Source organism: Danio rerio, chromosome 8 (genome assembly GCF_052040795.2).
Source record: "Danio rerio strain M-AB ecotype USA chromosome 8, GRCz13ab, whole genome shotgun sequence".
NCBI classification, from domain to species: Eukaryota; Metazoa; Chordata; class Actinopteri; order Cypriniformes; family Danionidae; genus Danio; species Danio rerio.
Window position 1 is genome coordinate 47404954 of NC_141028.1, and position 17540 is coordinate 47422493.

The window sequence follows — 17540 nt, forward strand, 5'->3', positions numbered from 1 at the left end:
CATCTGATTAGACGGATCACTCCCAGTACCCGAAGCTTGGATGGAGCGCTTGGAGGAGCGAGAGGTCCGCGAGCCCGTGGGCGGCGGATTGTCTCTCGCTGAAGCCCTCAGATCTGCCCGAGCGCCCGCTGCAGAGCAGGAGGCAACTGGGGTGGCTCGCTCTCTTACGAAAGCTAACCGCGATCTGAACTGTGCAACGGTCATGGCATCGCAGTGACGACATGAACCGCCCCCGAGCACCACATTAACATGCTGGACCCCCACACTGCAAAAACTGAAATCTAAGAAAGTAAAAAAATCTTATTTCAAGAAAATGTGTCTTGTTTTTCTGCTATTGAAGATAAATTGTCTTATAAAATACACTGTGGAGTAGACTATAAGTCTTAATTTAAGAAAACCGATCTTCTTCTGGCTAGGCAAGTAAATGTTAACTAATTTTAAGCAAGATTTTACTAGAAACAAGAAAGAGCTATAAAGCCCAAATTTGTGCACGTTCAATAAGATAGTTGTGCTATTTTTAAGACTAATACACCACTAAAATTTCTAATTTTAAGAATATTAAAAAAATATTGTTTTAGATTAGATTTAATTTTTCATACAATTTTGTGTGGGTGAGACTGTCTGTTTTTGAAAGAAAAATTGCTGTCAACAGACACTTGGCTTAAAAGGATTTTAATTCATATTTCGTACTGAAAAAAAATGCAAAAGTTGTATCAACAACAAACTCATTCAACATTTGTATTCACATAATTTATGTAAATGCACAATCACTTATAACAGATTTCTTCCTGTCAAAATGGACAGCACTTTACAAGTATTAAAAAATTAACCTAAGGAATATTCTGCGTTCATTACAGGTTACCCTTAATTAACAGCATTTGTTGCATAATGGTGATTATCACAAAACATTAACTTTCACTTTTTCTGGAAAAATAATATTATACGCCACACCACACAGTGAAACACGAAATTAGAATGCGCACGTTGAAATAAAATAAAATAATCATCATCATTGATCCTGCCACCTTAAAGCTCTCTTAATAAATTAAGTTAAATAACTAATAATTATAAAATGGTTTTATTATTACAATAATATAAATATATATATATAATTTCCTGTCTAGCAGTTTAAAGGCTACCTGCTCTTTCTGGGAAACTTCTACATAGCTCACTTATTTTACCTTTTGTTTTTTTCAACACAATCTTTTTGGATTAAAATGCTTTTTTTTAAAAAAATGCATTTATTATCCAAAATAATCTCATTTATTAAGACCTAATCAAAACACCTTGTTTTGCTTTTTACATTGGAAATTTTTATATCTATAATTGTACATATATGTACCTTTTTTAGCATATTCAAACAAGAAGTATTAGCCTAAAGATTGATGTTTAACTCCTAGAATTTATGCTTATTGCTTTGTATTTAATAGACCTGTTCGTTTTTATGTTTATATTAACCTCTCATTTCCTCTTATTTCTCTCATGCATTTGTTATATTTTTTATTCATAATTCTCTCCTATTGTTTAAAAAGGAACTACAGTTTGTAGAGACTGTATTCTGTTTTATTTGTAAATGTTTTGTTGTTATAAATAAAAATAACAAAAAAAAAAATATGATGACGCCATGTGATCGGTCATCATGACTGCAGCAACTTTTTGAGTCCCGAAGTGTCCAGCTGTCCGTCTTGACGGCTCCGTTATCAACTCCGCCCCCGCCTGCGCTCGGCTAATCTCGTTGATCACCGGCTGCAGCTGAGCTTCATGTCGAACGCACCTAGACCGTGACGCATTTACGTTAAGACGCATGCGCACTTACAGCGCGCCAAAGGGAAGTTAGGAGAAACAGGTACTTCCTTGCGCCAGTTTCTCACCATGGATGGGCTCGACGACGTTGCGATTTCCACTCTAAAAGGTTAGTAATTTTTTTTTTAAATCACTTATTTGTTTCTTATGATAAATTTGAGTTTGATTTTAATGTAATATGCAATGCTTTCTACCGAGAAAAAACAAAACAAAAGCACGTCTTTGTAATCGAATGAAATTAAGGATCGATCCTTAAGTTACAACATGCACTCAGAATGATTTTATTTAAATGTAGATACACTTGTATTTATTATTGTATAGTGACATAAATTGTTGTTCTGCTGTTGTACAATACTGGGTGCTATCAGGCTGCTATTAAATGAATCACAACTCCTTTTTTTTCACAATACCTAATGCTAACAAAAATAACATCAGTCAAGTGTTAAAGGATCTTTTATCATTATTGCCTGTTTGTTTTACTACATTCAGACATTTCATATTTGAAAGAGTAGGCCCAAACACAAAGAGCCTCGGCTGGGTCAGTTGTCATTTCTGTGTGGAGTTTGCATGTTCTCCCCGTGTTTGTGTGGGTCTCCTCCGGGTGCTACGGTTCCCCCACAGTCCAAATACATGTGCTTTAGGTAAATTGGGTAGGCTAAATTGTCTGTAGTGAATGAGTGTATGGATGTTTCCCAGTGATGGGTTGCAGTTGGAAGGGTATCCGCTGTGGAAAACATATGTTGGATAAGTTGGCGGTTCATTACGCTGTGGCGACCCCAGATTAATAAAGGGACTAAGCCGAAAAGAAAATGAATGAATATTAATTTCAAAATTTACTAATGCATTACTAAAATCAAAAACACAAAATATACATAAGCTATGTTGTCTAATGTACTGTATTTGCATGTGTTCTAAGCTGCTAACATTGGGGAAGACATTTTGCCATCTCTCTCGCGAGAGGATATCCGAGATCTCTTTCCTGGTCCTGAGCACTTCCTGCGGCGCAAAGGTATTTGGCGTTTGACTCATAAGGAAGAACAGGTAATTAATTTCAAACACTTGTATATTGGATATTTTTAATCTATTAGTGGGCATAATTTCAGTACAGATTCATGTGATTTCATTTGTGTTTTATTGTGTTTTAGGAGCACATCATTCCTGTTGAAGGTTCATCAGCAGATGATAAACATACTGAAAGTTCAAAACAAGATGACCCCAGTACATCAAAGTTTTTAAAGTTACCCAGCCCAGAATATGTTCTCTTCACTGACAGTGAACTACAACAGATGAGACGCACATACTTCGAGCAGCAGCGTCTTGGAAAAGAGGGTGACGTCACCTTATCAAAGGAGCTATTCTGCCGGCTCATCCGAAATACCATGACAAACATGGTATCAATAGCAAGAGCATCTTCAGATGACTACAAATATCCCACTAAACATGAAGTTATTGCCATGGCAAAACGGTTAGTGGAATACTACCCTATGATAAAAGATAAGTCAACTGGATCTAGGCACGAGTGGGTGAGTGACATCATTTACTTAATTATTGAAAAAAAACATTGTTTTGTTGCTAACATGCTTTTATTCTGTTGTACAGGACACTGTTGCTAAAAAGCTCCTGAAGCGACTTTCAAATATCCGAAGTCCCATGAAGGCCAAACAGCCTCCTTTCAAAAGAGCACGTCAGGACAAAGAACCTTCCGCTGCTGTGGCAAGTGACTATGATGCTGATTCCAGTGCTTCAACAGTCATTCTGTCATCGCCTTCAAGTTCAAGCACCCCACGGCAAGAAAATGACAGCATTGATGAAGCATGTAAGTACATTAAAATTTACTTTAAAATAAAGTAGTCAGTAGGGATGCTCATTTCGGTTAACTTTGCCAACCAGCTCGTTAATCGGATATAAATGGTTAACTGGTGAGATTAATATAAAATTATTATTATTATTATTATTTTTATACTGAAGTGTCTATTTTGTGTCTGACACATTAAATATTGCTATTTAAAATACTGATTTATTTTAACATGCGAACATGTTAATAACAGATCATAACAACAGAACATCTTCATGCACCTGCCATCTTTCCAACAGGAAAAGGAAAGGAAAATGAATAAAATAAGTAGGCCTGCCCTAATTTTTCATTTAAATTATTAATTTATATTACAAAAAGAAAACACTGACTGAATTCTTTTAAAGAACCGGCATAGGCTGTTTTTTTCCAATCATGTTTTTTTTTTCTTCCGTCAAATAAAAATAGCAGACTTCCTCAAATCGCTCGCTCCACGGAAAATATGCATTTATTTAATGCCCTGCTGTTATTATAATCATAAAACATTTTTAATAGAAATCATTATTGTTAAGATTATATATTGATATAATGTTCTCTCTCTCTCTCTCTCTCTCTCTCTCTCTCTCTCTCTCTCTCTCTCTCTCTCTCTACCGTAATAAAAATATGCTTAAATGAAAATAATGAAAAGACAATGACAACTCGCACATATGTTGACTTTCTGTGAACAGTATTGCTGTTTTTTTTCCCCTTTCTAAAAACACCTTTTATGTTGACAAGGAAAAAAGAAGTGCGCCGATTTCCTCTGCTTGTGCACAAAACCTCTTGCACACCCCTCAAATATAACTTACGATGGTCAAGCGCGGATCTTTTGGTGCGCTCTCAAATAAACACTGCTGAAGTGCGATTTAGTGCGTTTATGTAGAGAGTATGTCTAAAACATTTATTGGATTTGCTAGGAATATTTCAGAATGTCTCCAATAAACTTAGAGCGGCATTAATGTGTCCTGAAGTAAAGTGAAACAGCTATAAACTCCAGCAAGATAAAGTCAGTGTATGCAGAACCACAGGCCATCTATAAATAAATGAAAATTATTGAAACTGTGTTCATCCTAACTGAAAGCTACGTCGTGTTTGCTGGCTTCACGCATCACGCACCTGTCAGTCAGTCAATCAGTCAGTCTGTCAGCACACAACCTTAAAGGGTTTAACAAATAGCGCACATCACCGATACAGAAAAGTTTGCGCTGTTATAATTCACTTGCCTTTTAATATGTTTTGGTGCGATTATAACCCGCTATTAAAAAATAACCCGCTATTAAAAACAACAACAACAACTAAATGATTTGAATAGGAAGCTGTAATGTAGCCGTGAAGGGATGCATTTTGGTGTCGCACCCCGCCATAGAAGAATGAATGTAACGGGATCCATGCTCTTTAAAAGTTCTCTGTAGTTGTCTTGACAACACACACACTGCTGCTCTGGGTTGAGCCGCGTGCAAAACACTTGCGGCTTTTAGTAAACCATTCAAAAGATGCCCCTCTTAACGCAAAAAACGCATTCGATTGGCCCCTTATGCAGCTAAACTAAAAATATATAAAATAGTATTTTTTAATTGTTTAACTGATACCATACACATGATACAAACGCATCCTTTCGGTTAATCGATTACTTTGAGCATCCCTAGTAGCCAGACATGTCACTTCCGTGGGACATGTTCTGGCCATGATTTTTATATTTTTATATATATATGTGTGTGTAATACATAACATCTTATTTGGTGATATATGCATGCCGAATTTGTTCTATTTGTAACGTAAAATACATTATTCAATTGTTGATTTCTGTGCATCTTGTTCAGTAATTATATTGTATGGCTAAATTGCAGCTGATGGTCCTGACAACAGCCTTGACAGCCAGAAAACCCAGGCAAGACATTACAGGACCCTACAAGAAATGTACAAAGCAAAGAAGCCAAATAAAGCTGCTGTAACCCATCTATTAGACCTGAAGTTCCAGTCCAGAAGAAGTTTCATTGACTCAAATGTATTGAAGGAGCAAGACAAACCCACAAATATTTTGCAAGCGTACCCCTGCTTCAAAGAATTGGACCATGTGGGTACACGAATGCTTACATTTTAGACAGATGTAAAACATACTAACACATATCCCATATCCTCTGCCTAACTGCAGACAGCCAAATAATTTTGTTTTTAATAATAAATAATTCTTTCAGGCAATGGATGAACTACGAAGAATCATTGAGCCAAACAACTCCAAATACATTTCTGAGGTGAAGGACAGGTGGGAGACCTTTTACTCCAAGGTTCAGTTTTATGGAGTGATGAAAAAAGTCATGAAGCCTCCAAGGACATTAAATGGAGGTAAAACTTTAATTTAATTTGAATCTGTATAGATCAAGGGTTCTCAACTCTGGTCCTTAAGGTCCAGTATAACTCCAATCCTAATTAAACAAACCTGAGCTAATCTGTGTTTCCAGTTTCTAACAAAAATCTACAGGCTGGTGACTTTAGAGCTAAAGGTTGGAGCTGACCTGTAATCTCAAGGGCCAAGTGTTGAGAACCCTTGTTATAGATCAGTTATTTTTTTAATTCAAGAAGTTTTCTGTTTTCAGTTGAAAACAATGTTGTGTAAACAGTCCCTTAATTCAGGTCTCCAGGATCAGAAACCAGTGGTATAGATTATTCCCATACATCTACAGTAATATCTGATGTTATTATCTTTTTTTTTTTTTTAACTTATCTAGTTGAACATGCCATTGCTGTTTTTACTGCCCTACCGCTGCTCTTCCCATCTGGGTCTGCAGCACCGAAGAAACAGGTCCCAATCAGTGAGGCTCTTTTCCATGTTCTGACGGTGAGTTTTACTTTAAGTAGTGATAAGTTAATAACAGGTGACTACATTGTCAATAAAATACTAAGTTAAAACCATCCCAATTGCACTACGTAAAATTGGACATGCAATGTAACAACTAACTTAAAGGTATTGTAGAAAATTTTTTAATTATGTCTTCATTTACTTAATCACAACCTGCTGAACACAAAAGTAAGATATTTTGAAGAATGTTGATATGCCAACCCAGATCTGTTGGGTTGGCATTCACTTCCATTGAAAAAAAAAAAATATGGAAGTGAATAGTGACCCAGATCTTATATTAATTTTTGCTGTGTTTGTAGTCTGAATTCTGTATTTTTGTTATTTGGTTTTCTAGCCCTCAGAGGACCCGGATACCTACATCCACAGGCGTGCATTTTCCAGTCCTGTCTTGCTGGTTGGTGAGGAGAACTGCATGGTGGTTGTAGGTACAACCCCAGTTCTAACATTTGACAAAGACTTGCTCTATGAGGGGCCTCTCTACCTCCTGGCCTATTACTATGCATTTCATCTCACATATCCAAAGTGTCTTGCAACACTCCTGTCTGTGTTGCAAACACAAGTTCTGAGAGATGTCATCCACGAGCAGGATGAAACCCCCTCGTACAAAAAGGCCATTCATGAATGGAGAATGTTTGTTGACTAATTGCTGTTTCAAACTGCTGTGGCTGAGAGACAGCTGCATTTTTTTTTCGGCCATTACATTTGCACTTGATTTGTGCTGTTAGGAGTTTTTCCCCATTTTCAGGAGATTAAATGTATCTAACATACAGTAATGCAGCACAGCAAAACCAAAAAAAGTAATTGCTGTGTGTAACTTTACAGGACTGCTGAGGGTATACAGTGTTGTTTTGTGCCAGAGTATATTTTTTGTTGTTATTATTAACGTTGGACTGTTCATCCTGTTTTGCTGTACCTCAGTTGTTTAAGAGGAAAATGTTCATTTTTGAATCTGCCATGGATTCAAGGCATTGTTGACCCAAACTTCAATTACTTCCTAATCTTATGTTGTTTCAAACCTGTTTTTTTTTTCTTTTGGCTACAGAAGATATTATTTAGAATGTTGGGAACTGTTGATGGTAGCTATTGACTTTCATAGTATTTTTTTTAATTTATTTTGTATATTTTTCTAGCTATGAAAGCTGGCGACATTCTTCAAAGTGTCGTCTTCTGCAAAAAAAAAAAACTCATAAGGATTTGAAGAACATAAGGGTGAGCATGATAATTATTTGATTTTTGGGTTGCTATCATGTTACGAAATAAATTGATCCAGGCTGTTTGAGTTTGTGTAGACTGAGGCAAAGCATTTTGCATAGAATACTTGCGGTTTCTGTGCCAGGTATTTTATTTCATTTTAAAGTGTAAGCTTGTCTTTGCTTATCCTGCCTTATGCTCCATTTGTTTAGAACTTTAAAGAATGTTCTTTAATAAATGTTCAGCAAAGCTGGAAGTTGTTTCTTCACTTAAAGTGGGGGAAGGTGTGGGAGGTATTTTCTTTTAAGAGTTTTCATCTCATTTAGGTTTTTGTGTGATTTAAAAAAAAATCTAAATAGGCTGGATTTAAGGTAAACTATTCTGCTTTCAATGCATTTTCCCCCTAAAATTATTATTGTCGTGCTTCAAAAAAGAGAAAACTGCTCAATTTTAAGCTTGTTTGTCTAGTTTTAAGAACTAACTGTAGATTTACTGACTAGATTTAAGTTCAAATATTCTAGTTTTAATGCAATTTGTTCTAGAATTATTCATGTTCAGTGCTTATAAAAAGAAAAAAACTGCTTAATTTTAAGCTTGTTTGTCTAGTTTTAAGAACTAACTCTAGATTTACTGACTAGATTTAAGTTCAAATATTCTAGTTTTAATGCAATTTGTTCTAGAATTATTCATGTTCAGTGCTTATAAAAAGAAAAAAACTGCTTAGTTTTAAGCATATTTGTCTAGTTTTAAGAACCAACAGTGTTTTTAATGGCTAGTTTTAATACAATTTTCACTTATTTATGTTCTATTAAATTCTTATAAAAAGCTAAAATGCCTAGTTTTAAGAATTTGTGTCTAATTTTAAGATCAATAGAAATGTATTATCGTCTAGATATTAATGCTATTTTCAAGAATTCTTACCAAGTCAAATTTGCTTACCCCATTGGCAGATTTATTTGCTTGATTTTGGTACACTTTAACTAGATTTAAGTCATTTTTGCTTGTTTCAGGAAGGGCATTTTTTGCAGTGCAAACATGTAATACAGTGATCGTGTCCATCATCCGGAGCCAGGAAACCCCCGCAACCAGAAACGCACAGTCGGAGCGCCATCCTAAAAAGGACGTGCTGCACGACTGTGTTGCTCTTTTAGGATTTGCAACAATACGCACCGCTCTTGGAGGACCGGACCCAAAGGGACGCCCGGCAAGGGAGATACCCAGCTCGACCGTCTGCCACTGCGTGGACTCGCTCTGGACCAGGATACAATCGTTCTCTCGAAATGGCTGTAGATCAGCAGGAGGAACCCTCATAAGCTCGATCAGAAAAGGCTCTGAAGCGAAAAGGAAAGCATGTGCTGGCGCCAGGTGAGCTTATATACTCAGTTGATTGCTTATGCCGCTCACCTGCGCAGGCTTGCGCTGCCAATTCATTCTTAATTGGCCCGTTCAATACTCTTTCAGATGAGTAGCTTCTGAACCGAACCTCCCAATACGTGGATTTTAACAATCAAAAGTGCTGGAGTTCCCCCCGAAGGGGAACATGCAAACTCCACACAGAAACACCAACTGACCCAGCTGAGGCTCGAACCAGCGACCTTCTTGCTGTGAGGCGATAGCACTATCTATTGCGTTGCCCTGGACAAGACATTTTATCAGAAAATGTACAAGGTTTGTTCAGAATAAAAAAAAATAAAAGTATTTATTTTTTATGGATTCCAACACATATAAAATAGTACATTACAACATCCATAAAAGAGCTACGTGTTCAGATTATAAAATTTGAAATAAACAAGTTAATTAAAAGTAAAAGTGCTAAAATTTATTAAAGTCCCTTCAAGGCAAGTCATTTCACTTGGTGACCATCTTTAAAACGCCTCTAGACCAGTATACTTGGGCACACTGTCTAAATGGGGAAACATCAAATTCTTCAAAAGCTTACAAGCTTACAATTACATTACATATTTGGAATCGCCAATAAAATTAAACTTTAATTGTCTCATAAGTTTTGTTTCTTAACGTTTGAATCAAACCAAATCTATTATATTTCTTTATAACAGCTATTGTTTTTAATAAGCTAATCTGTTAATTTATTTGCTGCTAATGTATACTATTTTTGTTTTGTAAATACTAATAATTAATTTTATTACTGACCGTTTAACTGTTTATATACAATGAAACCGCTCCAGATGAACATATTTAGTATTTTTTAACCCTTATTTTCACATCCCAATGTTGACAGATATGATCAGAACTTTTGCTTACAACAACTCTTGGATGAGTTTTGATAAACGAAATAATCCTTGATCGTGTCAAATATTCAATAACTAAATTTAGCTAATTGAGAAATTCACGTATGAGGAACTGACCCCTGATTAGACCTGGCAATATATATGAAGGATATTTTATGCATTTTAGACAATTACAGGCTAAAATCTGTTGTTTTTGAACATTGGTTTAACATATTCACTGTCCGCCACTTAATGGTTAATACAATCAGCTTTTCCCTACAATAAAGTTCTATCGGTGTCAGATTTCAGACACTTTCCAGCACTGTGACTTCAGCTGCAACGAGCAACAAACCAAGAACCAATAGGATAGATGAATCTGAAGATCCAATCAACTCTACAAAACTAGCATGGCAAAATCTCAAAACAGTTTTGTTTTTTTGGGTATCAATGAGTCACTTTGTGAGCAAAAGTACCACTAAGTTTGTTTATGTTTGGTGTCAGAATGCAGGATAGTGAATGGGATGGGATGACTTCAAACTCCAGGGGGGTATTCCAGAAAGCTGGGTTAACTTACCATCTGCTAAACCCTAAACTCTCGGTTGATTTACCCAAAACCTGCTTACCGTGAGTATGTTGGTTCCAAAACAGGTGATAAGAGTTAGTTAAATCAACCTCCTGAAGATAACCGCGTGTTAATGCGCGTACACGGCACATACCTAAAGCCATATTCAGTAGATCGCCGAATTCACAAGTCACCATAGAAAGTCACGGTAAGAAAAAAAGGGCAACGCACTTTACAGAGGCAAAGCTGGAGGTTTTAAACACAGAGATTACACATCTGCTTCAACAAAGGAAAGAAATATAGAATAAGAAAAAGATAAGAAAAGAAAAAAATAAATAATAAAGTTTGTTAGTTCATTAAATTACACATGCCACCCTCCATTTTATTGTAATGAAAAATGTATCTTCTTTTTAAGGCCACAATATGTGTATTGACTAATAAGGCTTATAGAAATAGTAATCTCTCTGGAGCTAGAACTCTGTCCAAAGTCATTAAACAGAATATTCTCCTAAAAGGTAATATTTAATTACTGGAGCTCTGTGTTTAACACTCTAGAATATTCTTTCTGTCATGCAGCTAATAGAAAGAGGCCTGTCTAACTGCTGTGGGCCACCAGTTAGAGGAGCTGCTGTGTCCTATAATAAAGCCTTATCAGTGGTTGAGTTTTTGACTTAAACCACACATCTGTCACTGTTGTGAGTGATTGTTGTCAGGTAGCTTTAGGTTCTTTTTATGGTTTTTATTTTGCATGCAGACGAAGTTCCTTCTGCCTCAACTAACAAGCAGTGTAAGAATTTGTGTGCACTTTTCCATATTTGAATATTACTCTTGGATTACTCTTGGAAAATCTTTTATGTATATATTTAAATTCTAAAGTAGCTGTATAAGGTCCATCTTTAAAGATAAATAAAGTCAGATGTGCATCACCTTAAGGTGAGAAATGTATATGAACAATATGTTACACGTTGAAAGGTGCATGTATACAGCAGTGTATGAGCCACATATCATGAGTGTATGAGTGTATGAGCCTCATCACATATGAGCTGTTAAGTGGAAGCAGTAATGAGTTTAATAGTTGAAACACCAAAAGATTAAGGACAGAAAATTAAGTTGTACCTGCACATTTATACTATGGACAGATTTCATAATATCAGTGTCCTTTAGTGACTGATGGAGCTTTAAAACCAGCTGCAATTAATGCACACAATAGCATTTGGAAACCCTGAAAAAAATATTATATTAAAAAATGTAGGTGTGTGTGCGTGAATGTATACATATGAACGGCGTCCTACATCTTAGATTATAGATATATTTTCCTACAAAAGACAAATCTGCCACTTCTTATAATATTATACAGAAAAATGTGAGGGGTGCAGAAGGAGAGAAAAAACACAAGATCTGGAAGTGAGATTCGAACTCGTTTCGTTGTGCGCTCCATTGTTCATTAATGACGCACTGTCCACTACACTATTGCCGTGCTCTGAATCAACTGTGTAATGATTCGCAGTGATTTATGACCAAGGAACTGTACAAAAGTGTAAAAAACAGTTCAGTGCCAGGCATACAGTACAGGTGGTCATACTGCCACATTGTACAATTGCCTAAAATGCCCTGACGCGAATACAAAGAGCTGCACTGAATGTTTTTTATGGTAAGCGCAGACCCGCAGTTGGTCACGTTTGATTTCAAAAAGGTTTGTTAAATACATTAACATTATAAATTTAGTTATGAAAAAAAAACTATGCACTTATTACCCTCTCACAATGAAAAACCTTGTCTCTGTGCGTCCACATCCATAAATATTCTCATCAAAAGAGCACGCAATGCTTAGTAAACTCTCTGAAACAGACAAACTCTGGAACATAGCAACTTACTCTCTGAACATAACCTGCTCCGGAGCAGGTTATCTTCAGAGAGTAAGTTGCTATGGCTACTTAACATACCCAGAAGTTACCTCCGGTTTTGGAACCAAAACTTAGGTTATCCACCTACTTACTCTCAAACTTACCCAGGTATGTCACATAACCTGCTTTCTGGAAAAGCCCCCAGCCCCCAGGTGAGTTTTCTTGCATGTCTAAATTTAGTACATTGTCATTGTCGTTCAGTCTGACAACTGAGATCTTGCAGTGTGACATGGGGATGTTCATGCAGTCTGACATGCTACAATCATTTAGCAAATGTGACATTGTTTGAGCTATCTTTATGACAACTTGACTTAAACATACAAACCTAATACATACAAACATGTAAAGAAAAAGATAAGCTCAAACCATTTAAGTTCAAAAACGATTTCCTCAAGAGCATGGTCAAACACAATAAAATAAGAGGACTCAAACTCTTTGACTACAGTAAAATCCACAAATCACCTAGACAGGCAGGTTGTGATGTATTTGTTTATGTCAAGTTGTCATAACAAAGACACCTCAAACAATGTCACCTGTGCATAGATCAACATAACTGACTGAATGACTCTTGAAATCAACATAACTGACTGAATGACTCTTGACAGTTGTAATGACTCATGAGTACTGTATAATCTTGTTCATAGTCATGATGTGTCATGATTTACTCTCTCCAGTGTTTACAAACCTTTAAGGGTTTCTTTATTATGATGAAGTCAAATAAGATGTTTAGAAAAATCATGAAAACCTGTAACAATTGACATTTATTTTATTGACATTTATTTTTATTATTAAGTTTCCAGCTTTATTCAATATATCTTCCTTTAATCATCTCTTTAACCATCTTTGAGGATTAATTTGGTTTATGGATTTAATAAAGAAGCTATGGTAAGTCATAGTGACCCACTAATAATTAAATAATAATTTAAAAAAACAAATATTTTTGCAATAAATAATTGAATTGAAAGTTTAATTTCTATGGTTTCTTTGATGTATTTTTTTCCAGGCATGTTTTAAGACTTGAATGAAATGGTTTTGTTAATGTTTGGCTGCTTGATGTTTAGTTTTCCCATGCTCATGAAAAGTGATGAGTGGCCTAGTATGGTGCCCCCTGCAAGGAATTTGTGTTCTGGGTTTAATTCACACCCTTGTGCACTCACTGTAAACACAAACTGGGGCCATGTTTGGGCCTCTCTGATGTATAACTCTTAATGTAAAAAAGACACCTTTTACTGCTTTTATTATTGAATTAGATCAATATTATTAGGCTGTGGGGTAACATTCTGAGCATTTTTCATAAAGTATTTAAGGCAGAGGTGACAAATTAAGTTTCTGGGCGGCCACAGGGGTTAAGAGTTTAATTCCAACTCTGCTTCAACACATTGACCACGTTTGAAACAAGCCTGAAGGGGACTGGTGTGCAGAGCTGTGGCTTTCCTGGAACTGAGTTGGATGCCTGTTATTTAAGGTATGTTTGTTTTATTTAGTCATCATGGCCAAGTGAACCCTTGATCTTGCCATTGATTGTGCAATGCTTCACTAGCTATAGGGCAAATTTAATCTAACATGACCAGAAATGAATTTGAAGAATGTATCATTTGCATGCAGAATGGCTGAGATTTGTTTTTTGATTATTGAAGAATTCTAAAATTTAACAATTTACTTATTAAGTCAAACCAAAAGTCACGGGTCATAGATCACTAGTGAAGGAATGTTCCTGTAATTAGAACTCATTAACTTCCGCCTGAAGATTTTTAGTGTCATATTAGGTAAAGTCCCAATATAAGATTAACTTAGGCAAAGAAGATAACATCATTGTGCCAACTTGCAATTTGGCTAAAATTAAATGTAATCAAATCTATTTAATATTTTGGGTTTTATTGCTATTTATGTATGTCTTTATTTGTAAACAAAACATGTTGACAAAAAGATTGGGGAAGTATTTGGGATTACAATTTTGACACTGAATAATAAAAACAAAAATATACTACATTATAAATATATACTACCTGACAAAAGTCTTGTCACCTATCAAAGTTTTTAGAAACAACAAATAATAACTTGACTTCTGGTTGATCATTTGGTATCAGAAGTGGATTATATGAAAGGCCAAGGTCTCTAGTTATTTTGACAAAATAAAAAATATGGTCATGCTTTGATTTTTAATTACTAATTAGGACAGTAAGGTTTGACTTTGCTTAGACAAAAGTCTTGTCACTTAACAGAAATAATGTACAGTATAGAATATAAAGTCATGGTGCAGTGGAAAAATAAATAATATTGTATATGACTCCTATGAGCTTGGATGACTGCATCCATACATCTCTGCAATGACTCAACTAACAGATTGATGAAGTCATCTGGAATGGCAAAGAAAGCATTCCTGCTGGGCTTCCACATTTCATCAAGATTTTTGGATCCATTTTCAATGCCTCCTCCATCTTATTCCAGACATACCCAATAATGTTCATGTCTGGTGACTAGGCTGGCCAAGCCTGGAGCACCTTGACCTTCTTTACTTTCAGGAGCTTTATTGTGGAGGCTGAAGTATGAGAAGAATTACTATCCTGCTGAAGATTTTACCATCGCCTGTACTTTGTAATGTTATGGGCAGCAAAAATGTTCCAATAGGTTTTCTGCAGTATTTTTGATGATTGGGATGCAGTTCACCAGCTAATTCATCTGAAAAATCCACCTTCTGCCACTTTTTCCAAATGATCAACTTGAAGTCAAGTTATTATTTGTTGTTCTTACAACTGGGATTGACAACAAGACTTTTGTCAGGCAGTATGTGTATATATATATATATATATATATATATATATATATATATATATATATATATATATATATATATATATATATATATATATATATATACTTTTTATAAAATAAATAATATTAATATAATATAATTAATATAACATTAAATACATAATCTTTTTAACACATTCTAACGTGTTTATATTTTTATTATCTTGCTATGTTGAATCCTTTATTTTATTGCATGTTTGATTTTCTCTGTTGTTGTTATCCAATTTTAAATGTGTTTTCCTGTTCCTTTTTTTTTATTTTTTTTTTGAGTTTTGGACTGTGGATTATTCATGTTGTTGCAATTTGCTCCTGTTGGCCAAATGTGTTTCAGTGGCTTTGTTTTGGATGGACCCAGCTGTAAAACTTGTCTGTTTGTGGCATGGTAAGTGTTAAATTTAAGGGCATACTAACACTATGTACAGTTGCCCTGAACTGGGCCAAAGCACACTTGTCCCCCCTCCCGTCTCCCCCGACGGCCCGCACTCACAGTATATTCGGGCCAGGGCATGCTTACGTCATTGATGATGTGCTGTTCTGTAAGCTTTCGCAAAGCACAGTGGAGATTTCTTTAGTTATATCGTTTTAGTATTTTGGGATGCAGTGACACGCAGTCAAATCTTTCGCCAAACAGATCAGCCACTTTTGACGCTCATAAACAACCATAAAGTCCTCATGCTGCAGGAATTAGGAGGTTTGCTGAAGGTGCATCTGTCATGCAGTGAGGCGTCTTCAATTAACTACGACCGTTTGTGTTTATTGAACAATAAGAATGATTAATAAATACATATAAAACTGTCCTGTAATAGTCACGTCTCGTCTTCAGTTTTGGGCTCTGGCATGCTGTAAACTTACACTATAAGCATACCGTGCCAAAGCCCAATGAAACCACGCTCTGGCACACCTCTTCCAACTGAGCCAGGGCCGGCCACGTGCCTGAGCCCGATTCAGAGCACTCACACTTCTCAATTGATCCGGGAAACGGACCTGGGCACGGTTCGGATAGCATAGTGTGAGTAGGCCCTAAGACCACCCTCACCTATGTTGGTCTTTGGGGGTTACTACAGCAATTTATGGACACTCTTGGCAAGGGGATTGAAGGAGGAGACCCCTACTTTTATTGGAAGGGGGCAACAGACAACAAGTCCCACAAAAAAGTGACAATGTTGGGCTAACCATCATTTTTATCCATGGCTCGTCCTCTCCACCACTCTTGACACAAATAAGTAAACAGAGAATGTCTCATATTGCTTGAATGGAGAATGACAAACCAAGACCAGTGATCAACAGGGCTAGAACATTCTTGTAAAGAGTACTCATTAACTTACAGCCTATTCTAGATTACATCTGCAGATTTTGTGTTAGGTAAAGTCCTGATGTAAAAATGAACTACAGCAAAGCAGATAACAAATTTTTGTGACCATTTCTTTATTCAATTGCCAAATACATTTTTTACTAATTATTATTATTATTATTATCATCATCAAATATTGTTATTAGTGTAGTTTTGGCAGTTAAATTTACACTTGCATGTAACAACCAGATACTTATATATGATACAAAAGCATACAATAAATAAGAAAGCGTATATTAGAAAGTGCAACAAAAAATAAAGTCAAGAATCTTGGTGTGATTCTGGAGTCAGATCTAAGCTTCAATAGTCATGTCAAAGCAGTAACTAAATCAGCAGACTACCATCTCAAACACATTGCAAGAATTATATGCTTTGTTTCCAGTGAGAGATAAACTTGTTCATGCTTTTATCAGCAGCAGGGTGGATTACTGTTACTCACTGGCCTTCCTAAAAAGACAGTCAGACAGTTGCAGCTCATCCAGAACGCTGCTGCTAGGAATCTGGACAGAACCAGTAAATCAGTGCACATCACAACTGTGCTCAGGTCTTTACACTGGCTTCCAGTTACATCCAGATTTTAAAGTATTACTACTTGTCTATAAATCACAGAATGGCCAAGGAGCTCAATACATAACAGATATATCTGTTTAGCTGTGTCTTTACTGAATGAGCACTGTGCTATGTTCGACAGAACGCACTATTATACTATTATTTTCTTTTGTTTTTATTTTTTTATAACCTGTTTTAACACATTTTAATCTGTTTTTATACTGTTTGTCGTTTTTTTTCTTCTTATATACGTGTCTCTTTTATTCCTGTTTATGTAAAGCACTTTGAATTGCCACTGTGTATGAAATGTGCTATATAAATAAAATTGCCTAGCCTATATTGAGTAACATCCAGGGCCATAAGATTTTGTTGTTGGGGTACAACACACTTTGTTTCTTATCTCTGTTATAGGCTGTATCCAAAAGTGAGTGTTATAAGTGTGTATTGGTGTTT

The 17540-nt window shown here is 35.8% G+C and overlaps 1 protein-coding gene and 1 long non-coding RNA gene across 4 annotated transcripts in view; one reads left to right on the plus strand and one right to left on the minus strand.

Annotated features, from left to right (window-relative positions):
• LOC141375909 (uncharacterized) overlaps positions 1-17540 on the minus strand; it is a 50223-nt gene that overhangs the window by 20445 nt on the left and 12238 nt on the right. The window lies entirely within an intron of this gene.
• Positions 1862-9873, plus strand: LOC141375903 (uncharacterized). Of its 2 annotated transcripts, XR_015498322.1 has the most exons (9): positions 1862-1912; positions 2720-2844; positions 2949-3326; positions 3403-3619; positions 5482-5708; positions 5830-5977; positions 6361-6470; positions 6826-7700; positions 8693-9873. XR_015498322.1 is itself a non-coding variant. In XM_087265260.1 (8 exons), the coding sequence occupies exons 1-8, from the start codon at positions 1873-1875 to the stop codon at positions 7132-7134; spliced, it is 1554 nt and encodes a 517-aa protein (XP_087121386.1). In that variant the 5' UTR covers positions 1862-1872; the 3' UTR covers positions 7135-7938. The 2 variants fall into 2 exon arrangements, 1 of the variants encoding a protein (XP_087121386.1); XM_087265260.1 differs by lacking the exon at positions 8693-9873 and having other exon boundaries at positions 6826-7938.

What these genes read in the sequence shown, in the direction of transcription:
- LOC141375903 (XM_087265260.1), top strand. Translation starts at nt 1,873, where the DNA reads ATGGATGGGCTCGACGACGTTGCGATTTCCACTCTAAAAG. An exon ending in GCTTCAAAGAATTGGACCAT is followed by an intron (nt 5,709 to 5,829) that starts GTGGGTACACGA and finishes TAATTCTTTCAG; the next exon opens with GCAATGGATGAACTACGAAG. An exon ending in TCCAAGGACATTAAATGGAG is followed by an intron (nt 5,978 to 6,360) that starts GTAAAACTTTAA and finishes TAACTTATCTAG; the next exon opens with TTGAACATGCCATTGCTGTT.